At 38.9% G+C, this 19,403-nt stretch overlaps 1 protein-coding gene across 4 annotated transcripts in view; it reads right to left on the bottom strand.

The window, feature by feature from the left end:
* The window catches only part of VRK2 (VRK serine/threonine kinase 2), a 92,761-nt gene that overhangs the window by 32,500 nt on the left and 40,858 nt on the right, over window positions 1–19,403 (bottom strand). For all 4 annotated transcript variants that reach the window (XM_069071767.1, XM_069071769.1, XM_069071768.1 and 1 more), the window contains one exon: window positions 622–754. In XM_069071767.1, coding sequence (XP_068927868.1) covers window positions 622–754 — 133 coding nt within the window. The remainder of the gene's footprint in view (window positions 1–621; window positions 755–19,403) is intronic.

Raw genomic sequence — 19,403 nt, 5'->3', positions numbered from 1 at the left:
GGAATTGTTGAATTAAGTCTGCCTTGGAATGCAAGGCAGTACAATCAATATCCAATAAAAGGACTATGTATGTAATTTACCTGCAAATGTGTTTCCGATACCATCAAAGTGAGTTTAAATAAGTAAGATATATGAAAGGCGACTGGAACAGATTTTCAAAAGTTAACACTTTCTAGTTTTGGAAAAGGTTGGGTTTCCCCCCCTCCCATTCAGAGATAATATCTTCAAATACTCTGACATGGAGACTACCAAAAAAATGGGAACAGTTCTATACATATTCACTTTTTACTGGGCCTGTAAAATTTCTGATAGTATAGAAATTACAAAATTCCTGCCCTTTGCGTTTACTAGTGCAAGCCAATGAATTCCTATACAAATTGCACATGACGTTTTGTTTGGTATACACAGCTCTAGCCCCTTCTCACTTACATAAGCAAAACTTATCAGTCTCCAGTTCTTTCCACTGCCAGAAGTGATATTCACTGCCATAACAGTAGCTCACACCTTCTGATGCAATCTCACCAATGCTCAAAATCTCACCCCTCTTGAAACGGACTATGCAGCCTGATTACTCATTCTGTAATCACACTCCTGAAATAAAATAATAAAAAAGAAACCTACCTACTCCCTTGTGGGCATCTAAGCTGGTAAACTCTACTGTCCCATTATGGCCCTTTCTAGGATTTTCCTGATACTGTTTGTGGTTCCCATTGGGACAATATCTGTAGGAAAGTCCATAATCTGCAAGATAAACCTGGAAGACATGAACAGACAAATGAATAATGCTTTTGTCCTCTGAAAGTATAACCTTTATAATTAAGTCTTAAGAAACTGATAGGTTAAAGACAGCCTTAGATCTCCATTTTATTAAGCCAAATGGTGCCTTAGGATAAAATACATACAACTGGGGGCTATAACAACTAACCTCCCCATTTAAATCCTTCTTTCACCATAGTCATATCTTATTTCTGGGCTGTTAGATTTTTTTTTGCTTTTTTTTATTTTGTTCCTAAGCTCTTTTCCCTCCAGGTGGGCATCCAGACATCATAAAATGCAATGTTGTCTTTTATCTGTCCTCATACTGAAGACCCATGTCTCTCCCCAGACCCCCTCTCTGCAACATATACGTATGACAAAAGGGGGAGGGAGAGCAAACTGGAAAGGTTGTTTTTTTTTTTTAACTTAAACATAATGTTATATGAGTTCCTATTAACAAGAAACATAAAAACAGTGGACACACTGTAAAAAGCAATGACTCTTCAAAAAACACCATCAAGCTGTCTATGGGTAAGAATGGAACATCAATGCAGGACTTCTGGCCTTGCAGACCAATCTATATCATCACTGTTATCTTTGCAAGTAAGTCAGAATTGCAAGCAGGATCTCCAAACAGAATATAGATTGTTAGAAGTCAGAAAGCAATCCAAGTGAATTTTTCTCAGATTAATCTGGAGAAAGAAAAAAAGGAGTTGGTTTTATAGCTACAGCATCACTGAATGAAGAGCTGTTTTGACTAGACAATTATTCTGACCCATCGTCAGAAAATAGTATTTTCCAAGGGACATATATGAAGGCTGCCCAAGATAAAAAAGAAGCCAATCAACTTTTGTTTTTCCTCCTTTAAATGCTACATTACTATTTCTTTAAGTTTTAGTGTTGGAATTGAAGTTTAATGAGGCGACCGCCTGAGGACCGAATTAAGGCAGGGGAACCTGCATTGTACAATTAATATCTATAGAAAGAAAACATAGTTTTCTTACTTTAATTTTAATAGAGCTATGAAAAAACTAACATTATATTAGGAGAAATTTTCATCTGGAAAAAAAAAGAGTAATCCGTTAGCATGCTTAGTTAGCTAGCTAGGATACAACAGAAAATGAGGTTTGAGTTTCCTTTATTTTTTAGTCTAATACTATTCTGTATTGAGGTCCTAGAAATCACTGTTCTCTTTTCCCCAAGGAAATATAAACTATTGGAATAGTTGGTCACTGGAATGAATTGTTTCTGTAGTGTGGCTATTTGTTTATTTCTAAGACTGAAGACCCCCTTAAAAGTATGTGGTCAAAAAAGGCTGTGGAGTCCCATTCTCTACATGGAACACCACCATCTTAGAAGAGTTACAGGTACAAATAATTCAAAGGACCGTGGAAAGAGCCATGATGAAGGCAGTAAGTATGTCACAAACAATGAGAAGTGACCTAAAAGGCATCACTGGGGACATGACCAGAAAAGGAGGTAGGTTGGTCATGAAATAAAAATGAAAGATAACAGATGGATAGTCATCTGTTTTGATTGTAATGGTACCCCTAAGATACAATAAGGAGAGGCAAGTCTAAATGTCACCAGATAGATCCGCTATGGAGAACAAATGGTAAAATATAGAAAGGAATTACACAGAGTAAGAAATAGTTGGAGGGCTACAATTGTCAGGGTGGGTGTGAAATCATGATGAAATCGTTATTTTAGCAAAGAGCACTGAACTAGGCACTCTAACAGTATAGATGCCCATTGCTTTGCCTAACTGATGTACAGATATCCCCTATAAGTATTACCTTTATAGTTAGATCCTAGTTAGTTAACCCTTATAAAAAGCAGCTATATGCAAACATGCATACTTAAAAAAAAATTGAATCATTTTAAATGTACTCTGGGAACTTCTCTTTTAAAGGAAGCCTCTGATTAAATTTCAAATATTAACCATTCAAGACAAATGAAAAGCAACAGAGGCCCTGTCCGTAAGGAGCTTACAATCTGATAGGGGGAATAAAATGTTTACGATAAAGGAGGATACCAGGTAGAATGTCATGAAAGCAAAGGAAAGGTCTAGACAAAGTGCTCTAACTAATCTGAGGGGGGAGCATTCACTTTCAGCTTGGGGTAAGGGGGAAGGGCAGCTCAAGAACATCTTGATGGAAAAGATAAGCACCTAAGCCAGGAAAGGAAGAGAAGGACTTCAGTAGGCAGACATGTGGGATTAATCAATCAATCAAACATTTATTAATCACCTCCTATGTTCCTGGCACTGTGCTAAACATTTTGCCAACATCTCAATTGATCCTCACAATAACACTGAGAAAGAGGTACCATTATTCCTATTTTATAGATGGAAGAGGAAGAGGAGAAGGGAATAAGCATCTATACAACACCTGCCAGGCACTATGCAGAGCACTTAAAAAAAAATCTCACTTAATGAGGAAACTGCATTAACAAAGATTTAAATTAAAAGAGAGGCAATATAATTGGAAATGAAATGATGGCTACAAGATTTTACTAAGATAGATGTGAAGACTGAGGCAAACAGAGGTTAAGTAACTTGTCCAGAGTCACACAGTCAATAAATGTCAAAGGCTGGATCTGAACTCAGATCTAACTGCCTGCAGGCCCAGCGTTCTGTACGCTGCATCACCCAGCTCAACAAGTATTTGTGAAGAGCTTCCCATGACCCAGATACTGCTAAGTGCAGAGGATACAAATACAAAGAATGAAACAAATCCTGTTCTCACAGTGCTTACATTCTAAGGGGGGAAGAAAACATGTATATAAATATATAAAGAATAGATATAAAAATATATATGAAATGGTTAAATACAAGTGAATGTGGGAGGGTGAGTGCTAGGCAGTTGAGTATCAATATGTGCTTCATGGAGAATATGATGCTTGAGTAAATGACTTGAAAGCAGACAGGCCTCCATTGAGACAGAGGTGAAGTAGGCATACAGTGCAAGCTTAGGGGTCAGCCAATGCACAAGCAAGGACACAGGTCATGGGATGCTTTCTGTGAGGAACAGAAAGGATGTCAATTTTGCTACATGCAAGAGTACAAGATAAGGACAAGATAAGTAATAATAAATAATGAGGCTAAAAAGCTAGATTGGTACTGGGTTATGAAGGGATCTAAAAGTTAAATAGAAGTTTGGGGAATGCTGGCATTTAGGGAGCAGAATATGAATGACAACCTGCAAAAGGGATTGAGGAGCACTTAGAGATGTAAGGCAGGGCAGTGCCATGAAAATCTAGTAAGGAGAGAGCATGGAGAGAGGAGAGAGAGGATGGTCTTCAGTATGAAGAAATATGGCAGAAGGATGAGGACTAAGAAAAGACCATCAGATTTGGCAAGGCAGGAATGGTCAAGTGAATTCTTAGTGGGAGAACGCAATGTTACCTGAAATGTGGAATGTTCCCCAATAGAATGTGAACTCATGGAAGACAAGGGTATTTTTGGTTTTGTCTTTGTATCCTTAGCACCTACTGTAGCACAAGGCACATGGTAGGTGCTTAATAAATGCTTGTTTGTCTGAAAGGAAGGAGAGCAGTAGAAAACTTGAAAAGATAGATTGGAGTCTGATTGTAAAGGTCAATAAATGCCACACTAAGGAGTTTCTCATCTAACCTACAGGCAATAGGGAGCCACGGAAGTATTCTGAGCAGCAGATGGCATATTTAGACCATACAAATAGACTGGGAGAACAGAGAGGAGACAATTACAACATCCTAGGAAAAAGTTAATGAGGATTTAAATTAAAGTAGAGGCAGTATAATTTAAAAGAAGATGATAGATGCAAGATTTTATCAAGGTAGAATCAATAAATCTTAGCATCTAATTCAACAGATGAGATGAAGGAAAAGGAAGAGTCCTAGAAAACGTGTAAGTTTCAAGGTTTGGTGACTTGGAGGAGCAGCAGGAAAGGTAAGAAGATGAACAGATTTTGTCATTTTTTCTTGCTGCTGTTCAGGGCAGGGAGGTGAAGGTCTGATGCTAAGTTCAGTTTTTAGACATGTTAAGTTTGCAGTTCCAGCAGAGTATCTGAGTGAAGACACTCAATAGACTAATTAGCAATAATTTAAACTATCGGAGCGGATGCAATTGCCAAGGGAGAAAGTATAAAGAAGACAAAATCAGACCTTTAGGGGATACCCTCACAGAAGGGCCTAAGAAGAGGAACATGAAGGAACAATCAGAGGCATGGATGAAAACTAGGGGAGAACATGCCACAGGAGCCAAGGGAGGAGGTGTTTATTTTTTTTAAGTTAATTTATTTTTAGTTTTCAACATTCACCTCCATAAATTTCAAATTTTCTTCCCCTCCATCTCCTCCTCCCTCCCCAAAACAGCATGCAATCTGATACAGACTCTACATATACATTCCTTAATAGGAACATATTTTCACATTAGTCATGTAGTATAGAAGAATTAGAACTAATGGGAGGAACCATGAGAATGAAAAAAACTAAACAAAAAAAAACCAACAAAAGAAAACAGTCTGCTGCGCTCTGCATTCAGACTCCATAGTTCTTTCTCTGGATGTGGATGGCATTTTCCATCTTGAGTCCTTTGGAATTGTTTTAAGTTCTTGCATTGCTGAGAAGGACTAAGTCTATCAAGGTCAGTCATCACACACTGTAGCTATTACTGTGTACGATGTTCTCCTGGTTCTGCTCACTACACTCAGCATCAGTTTACATGAGCCTTTCCAGGTTTTTCTGAAGTCTGTCTGTTTATCATTTATAATAGCACAATAGTATTCCATTATATTCATATATCACAGCTTGTTCAGCCATTCCCTAATTGATGAGTGTCCCCTCCTTTTCCAGTTCTTAGCCACCTCAAAAAGAGCTGCTATGAATATTTTTGTACATGTGGGTTCTTTTCCCATTTTTATGATCTCTTTGGGATACAGCCCTAGAAGTGGCATTGCTGGGTCAAAGGGCATGAACATTTTTATAGCCCTTTGGGCATAGTTCCAAATTGATCTCCAGAATGGTTGGATCAGTTCACAACTCCACGAACAATGAATTAGTGTTCCAATTTTCCCACATCTTCTCCAATATTTATCATTTTCCTGTTTTGTTATATTAGCCAATCTGACAAGTGTGATATGATATCTCAGAGCTGTTTTGATTTGCATTTCTCTAATCAATAGTGATTAAGAGTATTCTTTCGTATGACTATAGATAGCTTTGATTTCTTGGGAGTAGGTGTTTAAAGAAGAAGCCAATTATACTAAAGTCTAAAAAGAAAGGTCATGAAGCAATGAATCAACAAGCATTAATTAAGCACCTACTGTGTTTCAGACCCTGTGCTAAGCACTGGTAATACAGGTTGGCAAAAGTCTCTGCCTTCAAAGTCCCTGCTTACATTCTAATGGTATAGAGCCATACTGAACAGGGTTGAGGAGTAGGGTGGGTGGTGACATAGTTAGGGAACTAGTTTAAATTACATTTTAGAACATTAGGAGTTAAGAACAACAGAGACATAGTCTCTAGAAGTAGATGGTGTAAATAATGTAATTTAATCACTTTGTATTGGCAAAGATAACAGGTACTTAGCACTTAGTAATTAATCAAGCTTCTGTTAAAGAAACAGAAGGTATGAAACCCTGTTGTTGATGTAACAGGAAGGTGTTGAAACAGGAAATGGCTGAAACTGGAAGGAGCTAATGCCGCGTGTATGTGTATATAAAGAGAAGCCCCTGCAGGGTCAGACAGATCTTCTTGGAGCCAGGTTCTGGAGGCTGCGGAAGAGAGGCCCCAGCTGGAGAGAGTGATTTTTATTTTGAGAACCTGGATGAAGTGATTTTGATTCCGAGAACCAGCTGAAACTTCTGCGGAGTCTGAGGGCCAGCTGGAGCTGTTGAGTCCAAGGGCCAGTCAAGCTGCTGAGAATTTCTGAGGACCAGCTGGAGCTGTCAAAGACTGAGGAAGCATGACTGTGGTGTCGGTATTTTGTCTTTTTGTGGCTTTGTTAAGCCTTGACTTCCTGGAAACAGAGACTGTGAAGGATTTAAGGTGGACTGGACACTGTGAGCTTCAGTGTGGAACAGGGACTACATGGACAGCTGGACAAGGAGCTGGGAACTGTCTGCCTTTGAACCCAGGTGACAGTTTAGTGAATCCAGGTAGGAGCTAGGACCATAGAAGGGGATCCAGGGAATCTGAGAGCCTACCTCAGGTCAAGATGAAGAAATCTCTCCATGGATACTGAGTAGTGACTGACTGAAGTTGTAACTTACTTATGACCTTGAAATTGTAACTTATTTGTGACTGAGAGGTGGATGGCCCATGTATTTTTACACTACTCCTTAAGAGAGTGCTAAGTGGTGACTGATATTATAACTTAGTGTGCCCCATAAGTGGAGAACTTTGATTTTTGTATTTTGTAACCCTTAAGGAGGCAAGCCTCCTTAAGGATGATGGAATGATTGAGTTGATGGAATGATTGAGTTACTAAGTGACTGACTGACTAAATGATTGTACTTTGTTCAAAACCATGTGACCACTGAGGTGAAAACTATGTGGCTATTTCTGTGATAAGTTGTAACATTGTGAATGCTGTACCTTAATTTACTATAAATGTTTTGCTCTGATTTATTATTGAATAAATAGAGTGTTCACTATACTGTGTAATCAGAACTTTGAAAGCTGTTCACAGAAGTAGTCCTCTGGAAAGATGCTAATGCTTGGCTTTACAGATTTTTTTTTAAGATTGTTTTTAGGATAGAGAAAGAACTACGCCTGTTTATATGCACCAGAAATAGAGATAGAGGAAGGTTAAGATTACAGATCTGCCTAGGGTCTTCTTTTCTCTCTCTAAACTGTCCTCTGTTAATCTTATTAGCTTCCATAGGTCAAATTACTTCTCTTACAAAGATACCTCCCAAGTCTGCATGTCTAGCCTTAATTTCTCTCTTGAACTCCATTCTTTCCACAAATGTCATTGCTTCCTTACTGCTATGTTCTTCCCAAACATCCTCCAACTCATTTGCTATTATGTAAAAAGTCTTCTGGATAAATTAAAGCTGAAGCTTTTTTAGTAGAATTGTGAATAAACTGTAGAAGTAGAGAACATTACAACAAAAGATTTTAAGATCATTTGATTACCTACCTCCCCCCCCAGCCCCCATTAAGGGAACTGAAGCCAATAAGGAGACAGAGCTAGTTACAAGAAACCAAATTGGAACACAAGTCTCTTTTATGCCTATTTCAGCTCTCTTTACACTTGACAGAATCATGGAATCTTAATATCAGATGCAACCTCAGTGACCATCTAATCTAGAGTTTTAAGGTTTGCAAAGCACTATAATGTTTTCTCATTGGAGTCTCACAATAGGGTAGCTGTTATTAATGTCTCCAGCAGGGTGGCTAGGGCAAAGTAGATAGAGTGCCAGATCTGAAGTCAGTAAGCCTTCTCTTCCTGAGTTTAAGTCTGCCCTCAAACACTTACCAGCTGTGTGACCCTGTGGCAAATCCCTTAACTCTTTTTGCCCCAGTTTCCTCAACTGTAAAATGAGCTAGAGAGGCAAATCATTCCAGTATCTTTGTCAGGAAAACCCCAAAGGGATCACAAACAGTGAGAGATGACTGAAAAAGAACTAAAGAGCAGCATTAATGTCTCCACTTTACAGATGAGGAACCTGAGGCAGAGATCAGGTGACTCTCCTAGAAGTCATACTGCTAATAATCCTTTTGACAGAATATAAATTCAGGTCTGCCCGACTCCAAGTAGCTGCCTCATGCTCATACCTGAACAAGTATCCCCTAAAACAGATCCAACACATGGTCGTTCAGTTCTTGCTTGGAGAACTCTAGTAAGGAGGACCCCACTTTCTTAAAGTAAGCCAATGCATTTTGGGGTGGTGCCAACTTTTAGGAAGTGTCTCCTTAATTGGAACAAAAATCTCCTCCTCTGCTATTTCTACCAACTCATCCCAGCTCTGCATCTGGTGCCAAAGTTTGTCTGAGACCTAGCATATTCCATTAGAGGTGGACAAAATCCTATTAAAACTGTTTCATGAGCAGCCAAGACAAAAAAAAAAATCTATCATCTAATGAGCTTCTCTACACAGAGATGGCTCTACTGTCCCAGGGATGGGACTTCAATGTCTTTCAAGCATGGTAGACTCTGACAGAGGTACATTCTACTACCACAGCCTTCAAGATTCCAGGAAAGAAACCCTGCCATCAAAAATACAGAATCACATCTGGAGTTGGCTGAGACCTCATCAGTCATCTAGTCTAACCTACACACACCTCAAAACAATCCCCATTGTCACATAGCTAGTAAGTGGTTGCATGAAAAATGAGGGGGAACCTACTACTGTCTGAAGTAGCTCCTTCCACTTTTGGAAAGTTCTGTTAGGAAGATTCTTCCTTTATCAGTTCTAAATTTTTGTTTTTACAACTCTGACCCATCAGTCCTGATTTTGCCCTTTGCAGTCAATAATACAAGTTCAATTCCACGTGATAGCCCTTCAGACACTTGAAGAGATCATCCCCTTCCTCCCCAATTCCCTTGGCCCCACCCTCTTCCAAATCTTTTCTTGAGTCACATTCTTGGTTCCTTCAAACTGATCCTCATATAACATGGCCTCAAGGTCCATTATCATCACAGCTGCCTTCCTGTAGATTCTCTTCATTTTAATAATTGATGTTTTTCTTAAGATGGGGATGCCTGAAACTGAACATAATAATGTTCATTTGATCTGACCCAGAGGTGGAATTAATTGTTGCTTCCTTATGACTAGAAATCATGCCTCCTCATAATGATCCCAAAATGGCACTGGCTTTTTTACCTTGTTATATAAAGCTCTTGATTCATACTGACTTACCCCATTTCTAGTTCTTTTTTCAGAAAAACTGGCCCCAACAATACCTTCCTTTTCTTATACTTGTGAAACCTGAGTTTAAAACCAAAGCATATGACTTAACATTTATCCCTAATAAATATCATTATATTATGTTCAATTCGATGTCCTATCCTGTTCAGATGATCTTGGATACTGACTGTCATCAGTGTGTCTGCCATCCCTCCTGGCTTTATGTGATCTACAGATTTTGTAAGCAGCTCATCTATGATTTTATCTAAGGATACACACACACACACACATATATGCATATGCACATGAATGTTAAATAGATGCCCTGGGGCACTCAGTAGAGCCCTTCTTCCCACCTTTCACCAGTTCAGAATCTAATTGTATGACAGCCTATGCCACACATTCTTCTCTCTCAAAATAACAGCATGAAATACTTGAATCACTTTGCTAAAATATAGATAAACTATGTGTAAAAGATCACCTTGTTCTACTCATTAAAAATAACTTAATTAGGCACTACATGACCAGGTCTTGATGAAACCATACTGACTCTCGGACCAAACACAACTTTTTTAAATTTTTCACAAACTATTCATTCAATAATCTGTTCTAGAATTTTGCCAGGAATTGAGGCCAAGCTCACTTGCCAATAATTTGGGAACTCTTTCCTCAAAGGAAAAAAAAAACCCTTTTCCAATACTACTATACATCACCCAATCTCTTCTTTCTCTCTCAGGTAATACTGATAGTATCTCAGCAATCACATCCATCTGTCCATTCCAGGAGGGATTTCCCCCCTTTTTCCTAGTATAGCTAAACACAACAACATCCACTCTTTTTGTGGTCCTTAGCCTTCCTCTCAAGCATTGGCTCATTCTGAGCTTTGGCCCGCTCCTGACACTATTTTTACAATGTAGTATCAGGTATTTGTATTCATCCCCTTTTACTTTTATTGCTCCATCTTCTATACATATCTACAAAAAAAAAAATCTAATTTGTTTGGTGAATTCTCTGTGCATACACATTGGTCTTTTCCGGAAATTCTCCTTTTCTTACACGGTTGGAATTTTTTCTTCTTGTTGTCTTTAGAATTTCAGCAATAGGATTTTATTTATTTTATGTTTTTCCTTTTCTTTTTGGAGGGGGTAAGGCAGGGCAATTGGAGTTAAGTGACTTGCCCAAGGTCATATGGCTAGTGTTAGGTGTCTGAGGTTGGATTTGAACTCTGGTCCTCCTGACTCCAGGGCTGGTGCTCTATTCACTGTGCCCATCTAGTCACCCCCATCAGTAGGATTTTATATCAAAAGGCCCCCTTTTGGGGACAGAAGGTGTAGAAGAGGGAAGGCAGGTATCTGAACCTGTGTGTAGTTAAAGGAGAATGTTAAAATAATGAAGGTGAGCATCCTATGAAAATTGTTTAAGTAAATATTACACAGGCAGCAGCTCCCTCCCTGAGGAGGGACTGAAGTTGTATCCATGTTGCTCTTTGTCATTAGTTATCTGTTTTTTAAAATTTTTGAATATTTGTGCATTTATTCATTTATCATTTATTTGAAGTTTTGCCTAACAATTCTTTATAAGTATTTGTATAAATATGTAGACACACTCACATATGTACATTTAAGACAGCTTGGCATAGTAGATAGAGGGCCACATTTGTCAGGAATGCCTGAGCTCGAGTCTTGTTTGTGACATACAATAATTGAGTAACTCTGAGTAAGTCATTTTGCTAGTAAGTGGCCCCACTCACCCCCCGAAGACTCTGAGTTAATGATCTGTACTAATAAAGTTTCCAAAAAGGGAGCTCCTCCACTGATGAAATCAAAGATCCAGTGAGTTAGCCAGGCACCAAGCATTACTAAGCATTTACATGCCACACACATGTATGTATACACATCCACAAATGCATACTTATATACACATAATTTTACCCTCATGAAATCACTGAGAAATAGAAAAGGGACCTATTATTATCACACTCTGGATGTTATCATACCCATGAGTGTTCCACTTCCTTCAACAAAATCTCTTATATTCCTCTATCAGACCATTACCAACTATCATTCTATCTCTATGTATACCTCACCCCTCTCCAAAGCTATTGTACTCCAAACCAAACTTTATTGAGACCTATAATCCCCTCCAACCCTCAGGCATTACCCTGTTCTGATTTTATGTTCCTCCCTTTCTAATCTCTATCTTATATTTAACCAATTCAATTCTACACTGTTCTTTTCTCTAGAAGCCCTTATCACATAGCAGGTGAAAATAGGCAGCAATAATTTCCCAACAGAAGTAGTGTAAAGGATGTTACCTGAGAGATAGTTGAGGGAAAAAAAGAAAGTGAATCAGTCCTGTGTTGAAAATGAGGGATAAAGTAATAGATGGAATTCATGTTCTACTAGTACCCAAACGATAGCAAGGAAACTAGACATTAGTGGGTGGACCACATAAAGGATTTATAGAAGGGCATGTGCAAAGTTTTGAGTAAAGCATTTCATATCATTCTTGTGGAAAATATGGAGAGATGTGGCTTAGGATATCATACAATTAGAGTTGGAATTAGTTTCAAGGTCAGGCTCAAAGAGCAGTCATTATTACTAGCCCTCTTGAATGGGTTACAATTAAAATCATTCAAAAATTTAATAAAAATCTATTAAGGACCTACTGTATGGAGGGAGAGTTGGTACATGACTTTTTGTTAACAGATGACTGTGCACTCATGCAGCCCGAGGCTGAAATACAACAAAGTATGGATTGATTCTCTGTTGCTTGTGTTAATTTTGGCCTAACAATTAACACCAAGAAAACACAGATTCTCCACCAGCCAGTACCACACCATCCATACATGGAACCACTGGTTACAGCAAAAGGAGATATTCTGAATACTGTGGATTATTTCCCTTACCTTGGAAGTATACTTTCTAGGGATGGACACATAGATGATGAGGTTGATGCTTGCACTGCCAGAGCTAGTTCAGTGTTTGGAGGCTCCAAGGGAAAGTGTGGAAGAGAAGAGGTATAAGCTGCCTACCAAACTGAAGGTATACAGAACTGCTGTGATCACCTCACTGCTGTGTGCCTGTAAAACCTAGAGAGTGTACCAGCACCTTGCCAGGAAACCGAATCACTTCCATTTGAAATGTCTTAGGAAGATTCTGAAGATCATCTGTTCTTACCTAGGTCCTTTCTTGAGCTGAACTGCCAGGAAAATACTGCAGACAGCACAACTCTGATGGAGTGGCCATGTTGTTCAAATGTCAAGTGTGCATTTGCCTAAAAGACTATTTTTATGGAGAATTCACTCAAAGTTCATATGGAGGTCTGAAGAAGTGATACAAGGACACTTTCAAGGTCTCCCTGAAGAACTCTGGAATTGATTGTAAGACACAGGAGACAGTGGCATAGGACTAGCACAGTGTGTCCACATCAAAGAAGGCACTGTGCTCTATGAGCAAAGAAGAACTGCAGTAGTTCAAAAGAAATTTGAGATACACAAATTTAGATATCTCCTATACAAATGCTCACATGGATTATCTGACCCTGACCTGGGATAGAGTCTTCTGGGCTCCTACTGGTCTAATTAGCAACAATTGGACACACTGTGCCTTGACCCCAATACAGTGACGTCATTTTGGTCCTCTTCAAGAATGAAGGACAACAACCAACCAATGAACCAGGCACTGCGCTCAGTTGTTTAGGATACAAAAAGAGGCAAAAAAAGAGTTCTTGCCCTCCTGCGGCTCACAATCTAAAGGGAAATATGCAAACAAACAAATATATATATATATATATACACACACACACACATATAAAGCTAGATATATACAGGATAAATAGGAAATAATTAATTGAGGGAAAGCATTGGAATAGAGAGGGGTTGAGAAGACTTTCTTTAGGAGGTAGGATTTTAACAGGGATTTTAAAGAAGTCTAATCTACCTCCCTCATCCATCAGCTAGTAACTCTAGCCTTCACTTGGTATAGATTCATATGCTGGTCCTAAGCAGCCATGGTTCCACAAAGGACCTTTCCCCTGAGGAAGCACTGCAGTACTTTAAAGTTTGATGCAATTGCCACAATATTATTCCAAAATAGGCACATCTAGAAAATTCACCTATAGGGATTCAGGGAATCCTTCTTCCATTTGTACTGTGAGGTAGACATCAGTGATGACAATGGTCATAACTTTGGTGACCATATGATACCCTGCTCTATGCCTCACTTGGTATTTGTCCAGTGGAAGAGGTGAGGGCAATAGTCACACAAATGATACAGGTATAAAGAATATAAGCCCTCACTACTGTTTACTTATCACAAAAAAACATTTGACTTAATAGAGCAAAATGCAGCCTTCAAACTTTTCTACCAAGGTGTCACCCATGCACATGGCAAGATCATATCAGCTAACATCTGATCTTAATCTAGACTTTTTTTTTCTACAGTCAAATCCTCTTAATTAGCACACCCTGCTAGAAACAGAAGTGTGCCAGTTAAGCTCTCATCCTGATTATCAGAGACTGATGGGAATTGGGCTGGTAGAAAGAGATATTCACTATTCATGAATCTCTTTTAAAACAGGCAATTTAGAAAACACTTAAAAAACTTTAGAAAGGGAAGATCATCTTATTCAGCAACTCCAGTGGTTTTCATTAAAAAGCTAACGTTTATCTTGTTACAATAATTATCTTATTGGAGTAGGTCATAATATTTTCCTATTCCTTCATTGAGACACTGCAATATGAAAATCATCACAATAAACTAAATACTAACTTATTAATGAAAATCACTATACAGCAGAAAGGGAATGAAGCATGGAATGAATAAGCAGCAAGTTTATGTTCCCAAAAGCCATTCACACCTGTTAACTGCTATGTGTACTCTCATGGATACACCAGATTTATCTTCTTAACTCGTGCTATTCTACTCATTACTAAACAGTATTCTCAGAATTTACTTACTGCTCTGACTGGCTGGCCAATGATCAAAATAGCAAAAATGGAATGCAAATGTACTTTCTTCCCCAAATCACTGGTCAAAATAAGTGCATCATAAGGTGTTAAGCTGCTCTTCAACTTCAGCTTTCGTTTATATGACCACAAAGGTAGAGCATTTTTGTTGTTGTTAAATAGCTTAGTTATCTTTCAACATGTTGCAGAAAGTCCATAATACTTGTTTACTATAAAGGTGACATGGTTAAATACCAATAAAGGTTGTTTTTTTCTCTATTTGTTTTCTGATCTCATTATCAAATACTCTATTCAGAACATTTTTCATACACATCCCCTTCATTCTCCTGATACAGCCACTACTCTACTGTAGACCCTCATTAGCTCATGCTTGGACTATTACAATAAGCTGTTGATCTCCCTGCCTCAAGTCTCTCCCTCTCCCCATTCTATTCCACACTCCACTTTGCTGTCAAATTGATCTTCCTAACGTGCAGGTCTGATCATGTCACTCCCAACCTTGCACCACTTAATAAATCATTGGCTTCCTATTGCCTTCAGGATCAAATACAAAATCCTCTGTTTGGTTTTAAAGTCCTTCATAACCTAACTCCTTTCTACCTTTCTATCTTATACCTTACTATTCTTTGTTCCACACCACCCCTTCCCATTTATTCTATGACCCAATGACACTGGCCTCCCTGCTGTTCCGTGCTTCATCTCCCAACTCCAGGCATTTTCACAGACTGTCCCTCATACCTGGAATTCTCTCCCTCTTCATCTCGAAATCATGACTCCTTCATATAGCTTGTGTGTTTATAGTTGTTTACATGTTGTTTCCCTCATTAAAAGCAGAGACTTTTTTTGCCTTTTTTTTTTTTTGGCGTCCCCAGTGCACAGTTCCTATGCACATAGTAGGCACTTAATCCTTCTTGACTTGACTTGATACTTGATTCCCTGAGAATAAGGACCTAAAAAACAAACACACGAACACACACACATCCCCACACAACGCACTATTTTCTCATGAATAAGACATGAACTTTTTAATCAGTTCACTGATTAATCCACTTCTAGACCATTCACCAAGAGTACACACAGTTCCTTCAACTCTATAGCATACTTCAGTCTAATGAATTAAGTCCTTGAATCAGAACAGTGGGAGTCTTACAGTTTCCCTGATAATGTTTGCATTTGGTTCCATAAAATGCCTTCAGTTCCCCAACTACCATACTTCACCAAAGATGAAACCCTAATGTGATTTCAAGCACTACAATCCCTAGGATTTGGGGAGCTTCTTCCCCAAGGCTGCCTTCATTTACTAAAGAAAGTTTGGGGGATCATTCTTTATTTCTAATCTGCTATTAGGCAAAATTACCTAGATAGCTGGTGGCTCAGTGGATACAACACTGGGCCAGGAGTCAGAAGACCTGAATTTAAATCTGGCCTCAGACACTTATTAAACTGTTTTGACTCTGGGCAATTCACTTAATCTCTGTCTGCCTCAGATGCCTCATTGTAAAATAGGGACAATAACAGCACCTACCTCGAAGTGTTGCTGTGAGGATCAAATGAGATAATATTTGTATATGGATTATCACGATGTCTGACTCTTGGTGACCCTTTTTGGGGTTTTCTTGGCAAAGATACTTTAGTGGTTTGTCATTTCCTTCTCTAGCTAATTTTACAAATGAGGAAACTGAGGCAAACAAGGCTAAGAGACTTGCCTAGGTTCACAAAGCTACTAAGTATCTGAGGCCACTTTTGAACTCTGGTCTTCCTGACTCCAGGTCTGCTGCTCTACTCACTGTGCCACCTAGCTACCCATAGTAGGTACCTAATAAATATTTGTTTCATTTCCCCTCCCCACTTTAAACAGTTTTTATGGAACTGAGTGTACTTCCAGTATCTCATCTCCCTTAAATTCCAGTTGGATTTTAAAAAGACACAAAGGGTCCTGGGCTTTTAATGGGAATAAATCAGCAGGAAGGACAATCTGGTTTATATCAACCCTTGGTCTTTTTGTCTAAAGCAAATCTGAACTTTACCGGGAAATCAGCTGTATATAGGATGTGTCCATGGGCATTACAAGTACCTACCACAGTAATGTAAACAGAGAAGGTGACAAATGATATTTGCTGATTCAATCTGACTTTACTGTAAGAATACTTTCTGCGTAAAAATACATATTTTAAAGGGTTTACAAAATATATAGCTGGATTTAACCAACATGCAGCTGTTAGCATCTGAGCTGTTTATGGGAATATTCACTGCTATGTCCTGGGAACAGCTCCTGAGCTCTTTACGGACTGCCCCCTGATGCTCATGAAGCTAGGATTTCTCTCAGGCAGCTGTTACCAGCTACCACTCTTTAGTTTATACAACCTAGACTCCTTAAAGGGGTTTTCTTAACCTGGTATCTGTGATCTTGGGTTTTTTTTTTATTGTTTTTTAATATTTTGATAACTATATTTCAATAATTTATAATCCTAGATATACTATTTTGTCCTTTAAAAACCATTATTCTGCGAAGAGGTCATAGGCTTCATCAGATTGCCAAAGGGATTCATGGTACATACAAAAAAAGTTTTAATATCCCTCTTCTAGGGAACTATTCAAGTTTCTTTAATACCACCTCCAAAATTCTTAGGATCATAAATCTAGGGCTGGAAGAGACCTTATAGGTCATGTAATCCAACTCTCAGTTGGATGACAAAACTGAAGCCCAGGAAAATTCAGTGACTGGCCCACACAATTAATATGTGGCAGAAACAATAGTCACACTCAGGTCCTGTAACTCCAAATTGAGGGTTCAAAGTTCTGAATCCTTTCCAATGCTCTCTTCTCTCTCGAGTTAGTTTGGCTCAAGCACATTGGCCTAGGCCATGATTGGAGATTCAGGAATGCCAATCACTACCAAATAAGATATTATCTACAAGCTCTCAATGGATCAGATTGGGCAAATTTTTCAGTCAAATGTGAGTACTCAGCCTTAAAGAAGTTAGAACTGAAATTTGCCAGTGGAATGTAACGGGCACTCAAGAAATAACTGTGGAGATTGAATGAAAAGTAAATCGCTCATTTCTTATAAAATACTGGCACTGTTGGGTAACTAAAATACCTTTTCTTTGGCTTAGAAAGAAAGCATTTTGTAAAACTTATAATACAATATAATTTGGAGGGCTAGTTTTTGTTGTTATTTGAGGTAGATAATTTACTAAAAGGACCATTTTCTCTAATACCATAGGTAGGACCAAACATTTTAAATTATCTTTATGTCAAGTTTTCACCCCATCAACTATTCTTAGTTTTATTTCTGTTCCCTACACCTGAAAGTGGTATGCATCACAGGAAAATATTTTTTTTTTTTAAAATAACAGCTAGCATTTCTAAAGACCTTTTAATGTTTGCAGAGTACTTTATGTTTGTTATTTCATTTGATCCTGACGACAATGCTGTGAAATAGGTACTATTGTTATCACCATTTTATAGAAAGAGGCAGCTAATGGCACAATGGACAGAGTGCTGAGCCTGAAACCACACAGACCTGAATTCAAATCTAGCTTCTGCTGTGGGACTCTGGGCAAGTCACTGAACCTCAGTTTCCTCAATTGTAAGATGGGGATAATAATAACATCAACCTCATAGGATCATTGAAGGGATCAGAAGAACTATTCATAGAAAGCAGTTGGCACAATGCCTAGCAGAGAATAGTTACTATGCTCACTCACTTCCATCCCTTCCCCTCAAGTGACTTGTCCAGGATTTAAGGGTAAATAAGTGTCTGACGCAGGATTTGAGCTTCAAGACTTCAAGTCCAGTGCTCTATGAACTGCATCACTTAGAGGACTCTTCAGACGGTTCCATGCTTTCAGTCTCTGCCCTTGAATTATTCTCTCTCCAGTTTCAGTATGGTGACTCTCAGTGAACTAGGAAACGGAGTAAGAGCCCAGGAACAGGAGATTAAGGTGAGGGGTAAGAAAAATACGACATAAAAAAGGGGATGAATCAGTTTCTTTTTAATTCTACAGACTAGAAGAATTATAGATCTTTATTACATGTTTTTGTAAACCAGAAGCTAGAAATAACTGATAGTCCATCTTTCTTCCTAGTGGTCAAGGGTCCACTTAAACCTTCCAAGGTGGCGGCCCCTTACCTGCCCATTTCAAAGCTGTCAAGTGCTCCAGATATTCAATTTGTTATTACAGCTTTCTAAAGATGTCATGACCAACAGCTCAGTTTCTTCTTACTGTATTGCCATATTTGGAGGAAATCAATCATCTAGATCTGATGACTGAAAAAGCTTAGCTGAGGGGTGGAGCCAAAATGGCAGAATAAAAGCAGGGACTTGACTGAGCTTGCCCCCAAACTCCTCCAAATACCTGTAAAAAATGACTCTAAACAAATTCTAGAGCTGCAGAATCTACAAAACGACAGAGTGAAACACATCTCCAGTCCAACAGCCTGGAAGACCCACAGAAAGGATATATTGCACTGGGCTGGGTATGGAATGCAGCCTGGCATGGGCTGCGCTGGGCACAATGAGGCAGGGACTAAATCACTGGCAGCTGTGACTATTTCCAGATCTCAACCCATAAACTCCAAGAACAGCGTGGAAGGTCAGTGGGGTTCTGTGGGACCTGGGTGGAGGAGCATGCAGTCCAGTCCATGCCACCCCAGGGTGGCAGAGGTGGTGGCAACAGTGGCTGTTTCCAGTGCTCTGGACCCACAGACGATGGGGGATCCAGTGGCTAATGCAAAACCCCAGAAGCCTGGGACAGTACACCCACCTCCACCTCCACCAAAAGCAGAGTCCTGCCTTGACAGGGAGTTAAAAAATCAAGTATTTGAAAAAAAAATCA

Source organism: Petaurus breviceps, unplaced genomic scaffold (genome assembly GCF_028583685.1).
Source record: "Petaurus breviceps papuanus isolate PSGF00001 unplaced genomic scaffold, PetGlider_PUasm1.0 90842, whole genome shotgun sequence".
Classification (NCBI taxonomy): domain Eukaryota; kingdom Metazoa; phylum Chordata; class Mammalia; order Diprotodontia; family Petauridae; genus Petaurus; species Petaurus breviceps.
The sequence above is the reverse complement of the archived record's forward strand: the minus strand, read 5'-3'. Positions and strand labels throughout refer to the sequence as shown.